This window comes from Wolffia australiana, chromosome 5 (assembly GCF_029677425.1).
Source record: "Wolffia australiana isolate 7733 chromosome 5, ASM2967742v1".
Classification (NCBI taxonomy): Eukaryota; Viridiplantae; Streptophyta; class Magnoliopsida; order Alismatales; family Araceae; genus Wolffia; species Wolffia australiana.
The window spans coordinates 889,789-903,330 of NC_135839.1; the positions used below are offsets into that span (position 1 = coordinate 889,789).

Here is a 13,542-nt window from a genome sequence, read left to right on the forward strand (position 1 = left end):
AGCACAAGGCCCATTACCCATATAAGACCTATCTCGCTAACACTATTAGATATTCACAGCTTATTTGAGACTACACATTAATCGTACCACATCAGCCTTTGTTGGTTTTGGGTTTTTGCCAAAGATGGAACCCTATGCTCCAGAGCCTTAGGGACATCAAGTGGTACACTACCCATGAAATATTTGGGTCTGAGACTGAGGGGGGATCATATCAAGAACACACAATGCCAACCAGTACTGGAGAAGATAGAGAGGAAGTTAGAGGGATGGCAAGCCAAAGTGCTTTCAAGGGGGATGATTGGTTTTGCTGCGAGACATGATCTTTACAATACCCATCTTCTACGTCTTGGTGTTGAAATTAGCAGTGGGGGTTGGCCAGCGCCTGGAAGGTACTATGAGAAGATAAATATGGAAAAGCTCATATTGTGCAGACCAGTTCATTTGAAGGACTAGAAGTATTGAAAATGCAAAATTTGAGCACGACAATACTAGACAAATGGGTGAACAGACTTATGAGATGGATACAAATATTGGACTGGAGAGTCGAGCGACTCCTATCCATGTGTTCTCTGCATTTTGGCAAGGGCTACATCAAGTGTTTCCTTAAGTCTTGTAATTCTTTGAAGCCAAGCTGGGGGACGACACAGCATTTCGATTTCGGCTAGACGCATGGTCCTCTCAGGCACTCTTAAGTCAGAATTCCCACGCCTGTTTGCCTATGGATGGACCCCTCATGCAATGGTTTGTGAGTGTCAGGTGGCGTGTGAAACCCATGCTTGATCAACACCCTGTCCGATCCAAGAGTGGAGCAATATATGAGGATGTTGCATACCTTAATCTACTTTTGTTCACTTGGAGGGACAGGCACATCCTTGTAGGGAAGCTCATCCTTCTCTGCCTGGATGCTTACATGAGACTCAGCTGCAGACACATGCGGGAACAACCAAGGATCCTCTATGTGTGTCACACCATATGGAGACAAAAGATCCCGTTACGTTGGCTGCTCCTTGGACAAAAGCTATTGACGAAGGTTGTCAGGAAGAGGTGGCTCCCAGAAACCTCGGCGGAGTGTGCAATGTGCCCAAGTGGCGAAGAAGACTAAACCCATCTGTTCTTCACATGCTCATTTGTCTGAGCTGTGTTGACCCACCAGCCGACCATGAGGGTGAATATCTCCTCAGAGAAGGCCTTTTGAGATTCTATGCAGGATGGTGCACTCAGGGCTTGAGAGGGGCATGGTCAACCCTTCGTAGTGCTCTGGAAAGTATGGTTGCGTAAGAACAAGGTCATTTTGATAGAGAACTCACAAGGACTTATTTGGAAAGCCGGAAGAAAAAGCGACGCGCTCCTGTCGCTACCATCGTTCACGCACCAAGCGCCTCTGGTCAGTCGCGGGAAGAGGCGAGGGCGGCTAACAACATATAAGGGGAACGGGCGCATCGGACAAGGGGGAGGAAGAAAAGAAGTGGGTGGGCTGCGGGAAAGACTTCCTGCGGAGTTACGAGAAGGAGGGAGATTCTCTCGCTGTCTTCCTGTAGGCGTTCCCGATCCGGCCGTCTACCCGTTCGTCTGCGACATCATCTACCTGCTTATTCCTTTCTGTTATCGTTGTTCCTTCTTTGAGACGCCAGAACTTGTTACTGATCTGCTAGTGTTCGGTTATCCTGGTTTCTATTTTAACGACATTGTTGAAGTTGCATCTGTACAGCCATTACTACCCGGGAGTTTTTAAAGTATCGTAACACATTTTCAATGGGCGCTGTTTTACAAGCAGTGGTTAGTGTTGCCTCTGCACATTTTAAAGGACCACGGCCGGGGCATGGTGCAGCTCTTTAGGCCTTGTGCGTATTCAACAAACATATTTATTTATCACATGGGGAGGGTCATTGATTTGTGTAATTTTTTTTTCTTTTGGGTTTTCAAGTTTCATCATGAAAGTGTTCCTCAATTCTTTAAAAGATGACAGATGGAAAGATAAATTTTTATTACAAGAAGGCAGAAAATGAGGATGGGGAAAAATAATTTTTGACATATCATATTTTTTATCTTTGTAGGGAAACGTGGTCATCATAAGTTCTGGGGCACCAGAATGTTCAAATATGGGGACATTGATGTGCTACACTTCCTTTTGTCAAATTTGAAATGGTAATTTTTTCCGAATGGAAATTCTGCATTTTATCCATTTTTACTTGTGTTTAGAAAACTTCTTTTATTATAAAGCTGTATGTATTCTCAGGTGGGTCGTGGAATATCAAATAGATGGGTTCCAGTTTCATTCTCTCTCATCAATGCTGTACACACACAATGGTTTTGCAGATTTTTCTGGTGATATTGAGGAGTAAATTTCAATGCCCTAATTATACTTAACTGATTTGAACCCTTTTGCTTTGATGATTTTTTCCATCTTCTCTTTTTCATTGCGTGTGAACATAACATTTAGACCCCATTAAGTATTGCATGAACGCATTTTGCATTGCATGGCATTACATCCAGTGTTCCATTAGTGCAGGTAGATTCTAATGTAACTAGTTATCTCTTCCGGTCTGACAGACTCACTGCACCGATTGGCTTTAACATATTTTAAAAGCAACATTTTTATATTTCTTCAGGGTTTTTGACTCGTTAAGAGTGATCCCATTGGTAAATGGATCGAATAATTTTGAAGTATCTTTGAGATGTGTAGCTAAGATCAAGAATCGAAGTAGCAACAGGTTCGACCCATCATCTGAGCACTTGGTCCTCCCCGGTTCACTGTTCTGCGATCTTCTGTCTTACTGGTTCTTCAGCTGGCTCATCTCATTTTTAATCCTTTTCTTGTCTCAGATCAATCTCTCTTTCCTCATTCCTTGGCATTTCCCTCCCCTCAGCAGATCTCTGACTAGCTCATTCCCAATTGATACCTCCTCTATCCCCTATCCGAAATTCTGTTTTTTGATAAGAGCCGACATCAAGGTTCTTATCAATTGTATCGGAACTTTGTCAATCTGCTATGACCACATCATCATTGGCTGCTGCTCAGATGCTTATGTCCTGATGGCAGACACTCCACTGCACTGTTTGCGTTTCCTACAAACTTGCGGCTGCTCTGCCAGCCAACATCACTTGTCCTGTTGCCCTCATCATTGTCATTTAGCCATTGCTTTACTATCCGCCACTGTCATGGCTGCTTGCGCCACCAGGTTGCTGATTCATAGCAGTTCTGCAAACTGCCAAGCTCTGAGGCGCAACCACTGCGGACACTTGTCATTGCTGCTTGCAGCACCGCCATATCACCTCTGCCACTGAATCAACCTATGCAGCTTCAACGTCCTTAAGATGCTGTAAACAGCCCCTACATTGCTATCATCTGCCATGGTGTTATTGGACACTGCTATGGCAGCTCCACCCCCATGCCGGCTTGTGTTGCTGTGGGTTGCCAAATGCACGCACAGATGTTGCAAATCCTAGACATTTGGTCACCCATGATGTTGGGCGGGCCAAGACAGCTGACTGGTTTTGTGACTCATCCTCAACTATTTGAGTTTTATTGTGACAACTAAACTGCGCTTTATACTGTAAAACTCAATTTTTTTCACAATTAGTCTTAGCATGTTGAAGCTGTTTGTAACTTCATCCAAGAGAGGGTTCAACCTTGACTTATTACTGTTGCAAGCAACCATTGTTTTTAATTCTTTCCTTTTTTTTCTTCTTTTTAAGTTTCGGGCCCACTTCTCTTTAAGTTCGGGCCCACTTGTATTGTAATGGGCCCTTTAAGTTCGGGCCCACGTGTAACCCTATAAAAGGGGGGGAAACGTTTTAGTCATATTATGTTGTTTTCTTATTCTTCTAAACCCTAGCCACCCTGGTCCGTCAGCAGAAGTGCATCAATTACACTTAGTGCCATCTCATCTGGTGGTCAGCATGACTGCTTATTCCTTAAGGTGCTCACAGGCAAGCTCAGTGGATATGGCTTCTATATTCTGCATTAAGAGGTGCTATTTGAGATGTCCAATAATAAGGGCCATACACCATATACCTAATTTCATCTGTCGCTGAACTCCTCTGAGTCATATCTCTAGATTTGAACTATTCTGTGGGAATTCAATGCTTTGTACGAAATAAGAACTACTGCTAATGAAAGTTAAAGTGATGTGAAATGGGAAAATGTTGCTATCATCTACTATCCCCTCAAACTGATATTTTCTTCTTAGTTTGTGAGGAAATTTATAAACTTGGATCTGACTATGCCTTGGGGTCAGAACTTATGTTAGCAGAGGAACTTACATTTATCTCTTCCAGTTTTATTTCTTTCTTTCTTTGTTTTTCTGTAAATGTAGGCCCCACATATAAGAGGCCCACTAACTGTCCAATCCACTAGTGCATTTATTAGTGGGCCCAGCCCATTTACTTGTAAGTCTCTGGAGTTAAAACCAGAGAAACCCTAAGGAATAGAGTTAACAAGTTTTCTTTCTCTCCCGCCTCCTTCTCTTGCTCTGACTGGCGGCTAGGTCAAATGCCGACCAGCCATGGAGCAAGCTGACTTGGTATCAGAGCTGGACAAGGGAAGCTCGTAATCGACGGAAGAAGAAACCTGATCTATCACCTCTCGATCCTGGAAGAAGAAGAAACCTATTATTCCAAGGAAACGAGAAGGGTCTCCTAGATAGATCAGTGGAATCTCTGGGCTTTGACAATGGCTACAGAGATGACAAAGGGGAGCTCCAGTGATTCTGCATTACTTCCCGACCATGAAAGGATGGTACAACACACCTTTCCAGGTATTCCTGAACCCCTCAAGTACGATGGGTTGAATACACTCCACTGGGGTGAGTACGTGGAGATTATCCTTGAAGGGAGAGGTCTTTCTGATCATTTGTTTACTACTGGGGACCCTAGCAGTGCGGGGCACAAAAGTTGTAAGCAGGATGATGCCCTAATCCGAGCTTGGCTTCTTGGAAGCATGCTTGGAAATGAATGCAAAAATTTCCTTCTTCTTAAGACTGCCAAGGCAATCTGGGATCATGCACACAAAGGCAGCTCAAAGGGGAAGGATTGGAGAATATATAGCCTAATTGCTAAGGCAGCCAGTCTGGTTCATGGGGACAAGACAGTCACTGTATACACCAATGAACTACAAGCTATATGGCGAGAAATTGAATACTACAGTCCTTTCAAAGACCCTGAATCAAATGAATGGCAATACACAAAGAAGGATAGACTCTACAAGTTTCTATTGGGTCTTAATGTGGAGTATGAAAGTATGCGGAGTCAACTGTTGAATCGAGAAATAGTACCTGACCTAGAGGAAGCCATCAGACTGGCGAGAGAAGAAGAAGAAAGACTGGGCGTGATGTCTGAATCTACCTAAGGAGAAAGTGGAGCCGGATTGCTGGTGAAGGCGGCGTCACAGAGGTCTCAGAAGTCTCAGGCAGCTCAAGGGAATCAGCGGAGTCAGAATTGGAAGTCACAGCCCCAGACACAGTCACAGTCCCAGTCACGGGAGAGCATGTTCTGCAAATACTGTAAGAAGCAAAACCACAATATCGAGCAATGTTGGAAATCGCAGAATCGACCTCCTCGTCAGGGTCAGGCAAATGCAGTAACAGTCCAAGGCAGCGCCCAGGAAGGCTGTGAAACAGTTGCCTCTGAAGAACAAAAAATGGTGCCCAAGAACCCAAGGGAAGAAATGTCTGCTCTTAGGGAAGAAGTGGAAAGACTCAAGTCCCTGTTTGGATCTGCCTCTATGACCAGATCAGGTGATTATCTTATTTCTCATGCTTTTCATACATCTGTTCTGGGAATGAATTGGATTATTGACTCAGGAGCAACAGATCATATGACCCCTGATCACTCAAAATTCTATTCATATTCTTGCTGTAAAAATAGGTGGAAAGTAATTACTGCTGGGGGGAAATCCTCCAAGTGGCAGGCATCGGTACGGTGCACATTAGAGAATTGGGACTTCTTATAGACGTTCTCCATGTGCCTCTGTTAAAGGCACAACTGATTTCTCCACAGCGACTAATCAAAGACATTAATTGTTCAGTTGTTCTAAGATCTGATGGGTGTTTCGTGTTTGACAAGGTACTAAATATGAAGATTGGATCAATTAGAGAGAAAGATGGGCTCCTCCAGCTGGATGACAGCGTGGGAAAAGTGATGATGACGGCAGGAGCAACAACGTCTAGAAAACTGGAGCAGCTGAAGATGGTGCATGCTCGACATGGACACCCCTCTTTTGATGTTTTGAAAAAAATGTACCCAACTTTTGTTGAGCATCTAGATAGTTCTAAACTAGTTTGCGATTCATGTCACTTGGGGAAGCACAAATGGGCATCATTTAAAAATGCTAGTGAGAGAAGCCTACTGCCCTTCACATTGATTCACAGCGATGTGTGGGGGCCCTGTAGAATCCCATCCATTTCGGGGAAAAGATGGTTCATTGTCTTAATTGATGACTGCACCAGAAGCACGTGGGTACATCTGTTCAAAAATACGTCAGAAGTGCCTGATATCATTCAGGGATTTTGCCACATGGTGAATAATCAATATGGAGTTGCCATACAAAAACTTCGTTCAGACAATGCTAAAGATTTCTTCAATCAAGAACTATCAAAATTCTTTCTCAATCAGGGCATAATCCAAGAGTCATCATGTGTGAACACCCCACAGCAAAATGGGGTAGCAGAGAAGAAGATAGGTCATGTGGTTGACACCACAAGGACGTTGCTTATCCATGCACGTGCACCACAATACTTGTGGGCAGAAGCTCTCCTTTCAGCTGTCTATCTAATCAATCGATTGCCTTCCAGGAAACTGAATTATCAGAGTCCAATAGAGATGATGTCAACCTTCTATCCTGACCAAAGGACAAAGAATGAATTGCCAATGAGAATATTTGGGTGTGTAGCATTTGCACATGTACACAGTCCAGGTAGTAAACTCAATCCAAAGGCAGAAAAATGTGTGTTTGTGGGCTACTCCTCGACTCAAAAAGGTTACAGTTGCTTCCTCCCTGATCAGAGAAAGATTATTGTGTCTGACGATGTGACGTTTAATGAGCAGCAGATGTTCTATGCCGAATCAACAGAGAAAGGTCATGATAATTTAACACAATGTAGAGAAAATGTTGAATGTCAGGTATGGGAAGAGACTGCCACCAGGAGAGAGTTGCCAGTGGAAGAACATGAGCAGACCAGAGACAGCGAAAGTCAGAATGAGGAAAGGCCAGAGGAACACCAACCACAAGAATCCCCTGAAACAATACTGGAATCAAGAGGAGAGGAGACTGAGTTAAGACACCAAGAAGACCTAGTGCAGGAAATGGAAGACTTGAGTTGGCCAGTTGCATTGAGGAAAGGGAATAGAACCTGCACTCAACGTCCAAGATATCCTATATGTAACGTGGTTAGCTATAGGAAGTTGTCTTCAGAATACCACACTTTCCTTGCCAAATTGGACGAGAGAAGTGTACCCCAGACTTTGGAAGCTGTAAAGGATCCTAAGTGGAAGTCAGCTATGGATGCAGAAATGGAGGCCCTCAGGAAAAATGAAACCTTGGAGCTAACACAACTTCCACAGGGCAGGAAGTGTGTGGGGTGTAAGTGGGTTTACACCTTAAAATACAATTCGGATGGCTCACTGGAGAGGTATAAGGTAAGGCTTGTAGCTAAAGGGTATAGTCAGTCATATGGCATTGACTATACAGAAACCTTTGCACCAGTGGCGAAACTCAACACGGTTCGGATTCCAATTGCTCTTGCAGAAAATTCCGGGTGGGATCTGAACCAGTATGATGTCAAGAATGCCTTCTTGCATGGCGACCTGGAGGAAGAAATAATACATGCAACCACCTCTGGGATCCTACGCTTCTGATTTGGGCAATAGAGTCTGCCGGCTGAAGAAGACACTCTATGGGTTGAAACAATCACCACGTGCTTGGTTTGGGAAATTTTCACTGGCCATGAGAAATATGGGGTACTCTCAGAGTAATTGGGATCACACCTTATTTGTTAGACACTCCAAGTCGGGGGGGGGTCGTGGCATTGTTGGTCTATGTAGATGACATCATAATTACTGGAAGTGATGCAAAAGCTATTCAGGAATTGAGTAGACAGCTGTCACAGCTATTTGATATCAAAGCCTCGGGACACTTGAGATACTTCCTAGGAATTGAAGTAGCTTACTCAAGAGAAGGAATATTCATCTCTCAACGCAAATATATACTTGATCTCCTAAAGGATACTGGGATACTGGAATCCAAGCCTGCCTGTACTCCAATTGATTCAAACTTGAAGCTAGGGGCATGCGAGGATGACAGTCGAGTCAGCAAGGAACAATATCAAAGATTAGTTGGTAAACTTATCTACTTGAGCCATACCAGACCAGATATAGCCTTCGCCGTTGGAGTATTGAATCAGTTTATGCATGACCCAAGAGAGACACATTGGCAAGTAGCTCATAGAGCGCTAGCCTACCTGAAAGGGACAGCTGGACATGGTTTGTTATTCAGAGGAAACAGCGATTATTCTGTAAAGATCTACACTGATGCCGTTTATGCAGGGTCAGTAGTAGACCGGAGATCAACATCCGGGTATTGCTCCTTCATTGGTAAGAATTTGATAACCTGGAGAAGTAAAAAGCAGGATGTTGTCGCCAGATCCAGTGCAGAGGCAGAATTCAGATCGGTTGCCAAAGGGATATGTGAAGCATTGTGGATAAAAGGGATCCTAGAAGATTCAGGTCTCTCTCAAGACTCTCCAATCATCCTGTACTGTGATAGTAAGTCAGCAATTGATATTGCACATAACCCAGTACAACATGATCGACCAAAACATGTGGAGGTCGACAGACACTTTATTAGAGAGAAAATTGACTCCAGAATCATCCAGATGAAGTATGTCCATCATCGGATCAGCTAGCTGACATCTTGACCAAAGGCCTTCCCAGCAAGAACTTCCAGCAGATGACATCCAAGCTGGGCATTGACAGCGTCTATGCACCATCTTGAGGGGGGGTGTTAGCAGAGGAACTTACATTTATCTCTTCTAGTTTTATTTCTTTCTTTCTTTATTTTTCTGTAAATGTGGGCCCCACATATAAGAGGCCCACTAACTCTCCAATCCGCTAGTGCATTTATTAGTGGGCCCAGCCCATTTACTTGTAAGTCTCTGGAGTTAAAACCAGAGAAACCCTAAGGAATAGAGTTAACAAGTTTTCTTTCTCTCCCGCATCCTTCTCTTGCTCTGACTGGCGGCTAGGTGAAATGCCGACCAGCCATGGAGCAAGCTGGCAACTTATAATGTGTTGTGACTTATAAGGGTCAATTTTATGGCGATGAAATATAGGTGGGAGTTGAGTGGAAAAAACACCTAAGCAGACAAGGAATTCCTGTGTAGAAGGGATGGTTGGAAAGTAGACATTGAACTCTCCACAAGGAAACTCTTGATGCTTGTGTTGATTAAAGGCTGTTTTTGGTCCTTATTCTATAATCTCTATGTCCTTAATCTTGTAAATGGGCCTCTTGTTATACGTGACCCATACATCCTTTCTAGTTCCCTCTCAGCTGTTGTAAATGAGCTAAATTTATAAGTGGCCCATGTGTCTGTGCATGTTGGAATACATCACTAAAGTCAATGGTGTCCACTGGCTCTTTTTTTATATTGTCCGGTATTTATACCAGCTTGGACAGAATAGAAAGCGACCCTTTTGTTTATTCAAACCCTAGCTGCCAGAGGAGCTTTGCTGTCAACGAAGAGAGGAGCACCAAGGGAGAAAGAGACCAACCAATATTCTTCATACACCTTGACATCCCATTCTTCTTTCATGTACCATTTTGTTCTAAGTACAACTTGTTATGAACCAGCTTGAGTCCCCCATTCCCATTCTGAGACGTGGCTTAGGCTGCCTTGTGTAACAGTCGATGTTGAGTATGCAGATAAGACTTGATCTTACGTAATTGTAGTCAATGTTTGTTGCAACATCTGAAAGGAAGCTACGGGTTTCCAAAGAATTCATCATTCCATATGGATGTGTTGGCTTTTATGCCAGAAAAAAAATCCATAACCAATTTTTCCTTTCAAGAATAATATTCTTCTGCCAAGTGGTAGGTGACATTGTGTTGGGCCATGTCCTCTGCACTGTGAGGACCATATAGTGAGCCATTGCAGTTCAAAATGAAAGGGAAGGTTCAACAAGTGCTTGTTCTGTCTTAAGAGAAATTTCTGTAGTAAGCCCATCGTAAATTATTGGTCCTTATCTAGTTTATGGATCTTTAGTGGCCTAAGTCTCTGCATCATATCCTTTTGGAAATCTGATGAGTTTTCATACTTCTTTTGTCTTTGGTGGCAGGAAAATAATTTCTTCTGTCGCTTTTTTCATACTTAACAGTTCCTTTTTGTTTTCATTACTCAATAAAGTCCTTTTGTGTATCCTATAGGCATAATTGAATATATTCCTTCTTTTTTGGGGGAATGGCTTATCCCTTTGTATTCATTAATTTAGGGTGTACAATGATTTAGTTCTCAATATTCCGAGCCAAAAGTCAATCAATGATCTTCCTGATTTCATTGAAACTTTTCACCTGAAAAAGTGGTGTACTACTGATCACTTTTGCCATGTTTTATGTTAATTCTTAATTTTATGATATTCTTTATTTTTTCTTCAAAAACATGTAATTCTTCATTTGATTCTTTATGTCATTTCATGCTTTTTCTTCCAATTCTTGTTCTGATTTAGATTACTTCACTCTCAGGTCGTGAAAAGGTTTTTTCCATGTTTTGTAGATACTGTAACCAATACGTTGACAAAGATGCCCTGATGTATCTCATCATGGCAAACGAGATGCTGCATGATGTGTATCCTAACATTATTACAATTGCAGAAGATGTAAGGGTCAATGTTATTTGCTACTGATCATCTTTTTTCAAAATTGTTCTGTGAATTACTGTTTATTTTTCTGCATACTTTTTGTCATGGCAAAGTGTTGAAAGGGGTAGTTATGCATTTATGTGTTTCCTTTATCTTTTTTGAATTTCATTCTTTTAGTGCACGTGATGGCTATTATGGATATGCCAGTGTAATCAATTACTGTATGTTATGAGGGCTGACGCCACTGTAATGAAAGGATAAAATGTCCAAGGTTTTACTTAAAAATAGGGTTGATGAGGAATGTCATTTCCTCATTTTTCATGTCAATAGTCTGTCCCAATGAGCTGTCGTTGGGTTGCCTGCCATCGATCATTTGATGCTATTGACATTTGCATAAAACTCTAAATTCCATGAGGTGTCAGAGCCAGTCACCTGTGCCTTCACTCCCATTTCTTACACATTAATCATACTGGGGTAACACTGTGTCTGGCTCTTTTTCTGTCTTTTTTTATGGATTTCTGTGATTTGAGGCTAAAAAATTCAGCCCTTCCATCAACCAATTTCTTGTAGGGTTACATATGCTGAATCCACACGAACCACTGAAAGCTCTGGGGTCGGGAAAGGTGTATTAATGATGCAGTGTATCTAAAATTGAACTCACTAGGCTCTGCCTAGATATTCTTAAGTTCTCAAGAAGTTTAGATTTAGGGGCTCAATCTCTTATAATTGGCTGAATATGTTGAGTCATTCTGCTTGGCAGAAGGATTGTAAAACACCTAAAAAATAACCTTCTACTTGAGAATCAGGACCACACTCTTTTCCTTTGGAACCAGACTTTCTGAAGCACAATGGTGGATATAGGGCCTAATGAGAAGCCATTTGTCCAGTGGTGGGGCTACCTGTAGGCTCACTGACAACAGAAGTCACATTCAGTGCAGCGATTGTCATTGTCTGGTGGCCAACAGACAGCTGTTTACTAAGAGTGGTTGTGCACAAGGTTGCACAGCAGGCAGATGCTCTGTGCATGGAGGGCAAGCCACAAGTGTTAAGCAAGAGTGTTGCATGTGGGCAATCTGTCGAACACGTTGTGGGTGGGGGAGATGCCTCTGAACAGGCAATCTGTAAAACATATTGTGGAGTCAAGAATAAGTTCGGTCAGCAGACATTCTGCAGCAATGTGCCTCGCAACAGTTAGATGGGTGCATGTAAATGGTTACACAGCAGCTAGACACACGTCTGACCGATGTGCGTCTACCTGCTGTGTAACCCTTTACACCCATTCTCTCCTCCCAGGGGGAAGGCTCCTTCCGTCAAGCTACCTCCTCGTTCTCTACTCCGATCAGCCAAGAGCTGACATATAGTGTGATACATTCCACCCTGGTTGCATCTTCTTTGGTGCAATTTAGGTAATGAAAGCATCAGTTTGATAGACACAGATAGGGGTAGAGAGGGAGTTGAGCGAGAGAGTTTCTGGGATGGGGAGGAGAATGGGAATGGTCAGGGGAGAGGCCGAACGAAGAGGTAGGGATTGAGAGGGACAAGAAGCCTGAAAATGTTGTGAAGAGGAGACAATTACTAAGACAAGGAATATACGGAAAGAGACAGGGCTTGGACATTGAGGGGAGACGGCACTAGGCGCTTCCCATAGCATAATACTTTCTGGCTTCCCTCTTAAAGGGAGGGCTGTCCCATTTTAAGGGAACATGAAGAAGGGAAAAGATCAGTTTTCCCTTTAGTACGATTGGGGATCGTATCATAGCCCTATCCCGGTTTGGAGGAGCATGGATAAAACAACACTGGGAAAGAGGCCTGTACTCAAGAAATGCAAATCGAGAGAGCTCAATACCGATAAGAGACTTTAGCTGTTTAACATCTGACTATATGTACCATACTAATGAACTAGGTCCTAGAACTAACCAGTGCATTTTTTGTTGCCTTTCTCCTAGTCAAAGGTGCTACGATCCAAAGGACAATAGTTACCGCGCCAACTTGTATCTACTAGTCAATAAATAAAAGCTCAGTCTCAATAGATGAGGATTTTAAAAGGTCTTTGACTGCAGATGATATCCAAATTGGAAAATCTTCAGTATCTTAAAAACTTTTAAGCCTCATCATACCGGTTCATCCTGAAAGATTACATGAGAGGTAATTTGTGATCCAGCAACTACAAAATTCATGTCCTTTGGCAAAGCCTTGATGGCCATTAAAGTTTTATTCTTGATTTGAAACATATACTGGTGAAACAGTGGGACATGAAGGAATGTGTTAAACACTTCAATGTTTGCCCAATATGATACTTGTATTCTGATGATATACATCATTATTTTTTCTTTTCTGATATCTATGTAATTTCAGGCAACCTTTTATCCAGGACTATGTGAACCAACTACGGAAGGTGGTCTAGGATTTGATTATTTCGTAAATATGTCAGTGTCTGAGATGTGGCTGTGGTTCCTGGAGAATATTCCTATGCAAGAATGGAGTGTAAGCAAGGTAACATGTTTGTTAGAATTTCAGCATTGCATCTGTTTAATTTACATATATATATATGGGTTACCCAGCTTTCGAAAGCATGAGATTAAAGTCTAGACAATTCTGTATCTTTGGTGATTTATCAGTTGAGGGGAAAAAGTATGGTAGAAAGTGAGCAAATGAGATAGTGAAGGAGAGAGAAAGATTTGGGGATGCAAGTAG

At 42.5% G+C, this 13,542-nt stretch overlaps 1 protein-coding gene across 1 annotated transcript in view; it reads left to right on the forward strand.

Annotated features, from left to right (window-relative positions):
- The window catches only part of EMB2729 (Alpha amylase family protein), a 56,900-nt gene that overhangs the window by 18,823 nt on the left and 24,535 nt on the right, over window positions 1–13,542 (forward strand). Inside the window, exons 9-12 of the mRNA XM_078575351.1 lie at window positions 2,055–2,145; window positions 2,237–2,338; window positions 10,764–10,866; window positions 13,204–13,341. Of these exons, the coding sequence (XP_078431477.1) occupies window positions 2,055–2,145; window positions 2,237–2,338; window positions 10,764–10,866; window positions 13,204–13,341 (434 nt within the window). The remainder of the gene's footprint in view (window positions 1–2,054; window positions 2,146–2,236; window positions 2,339–10,763; window positions 10,867–13,203; window positions 13,342–13,542) is intronic.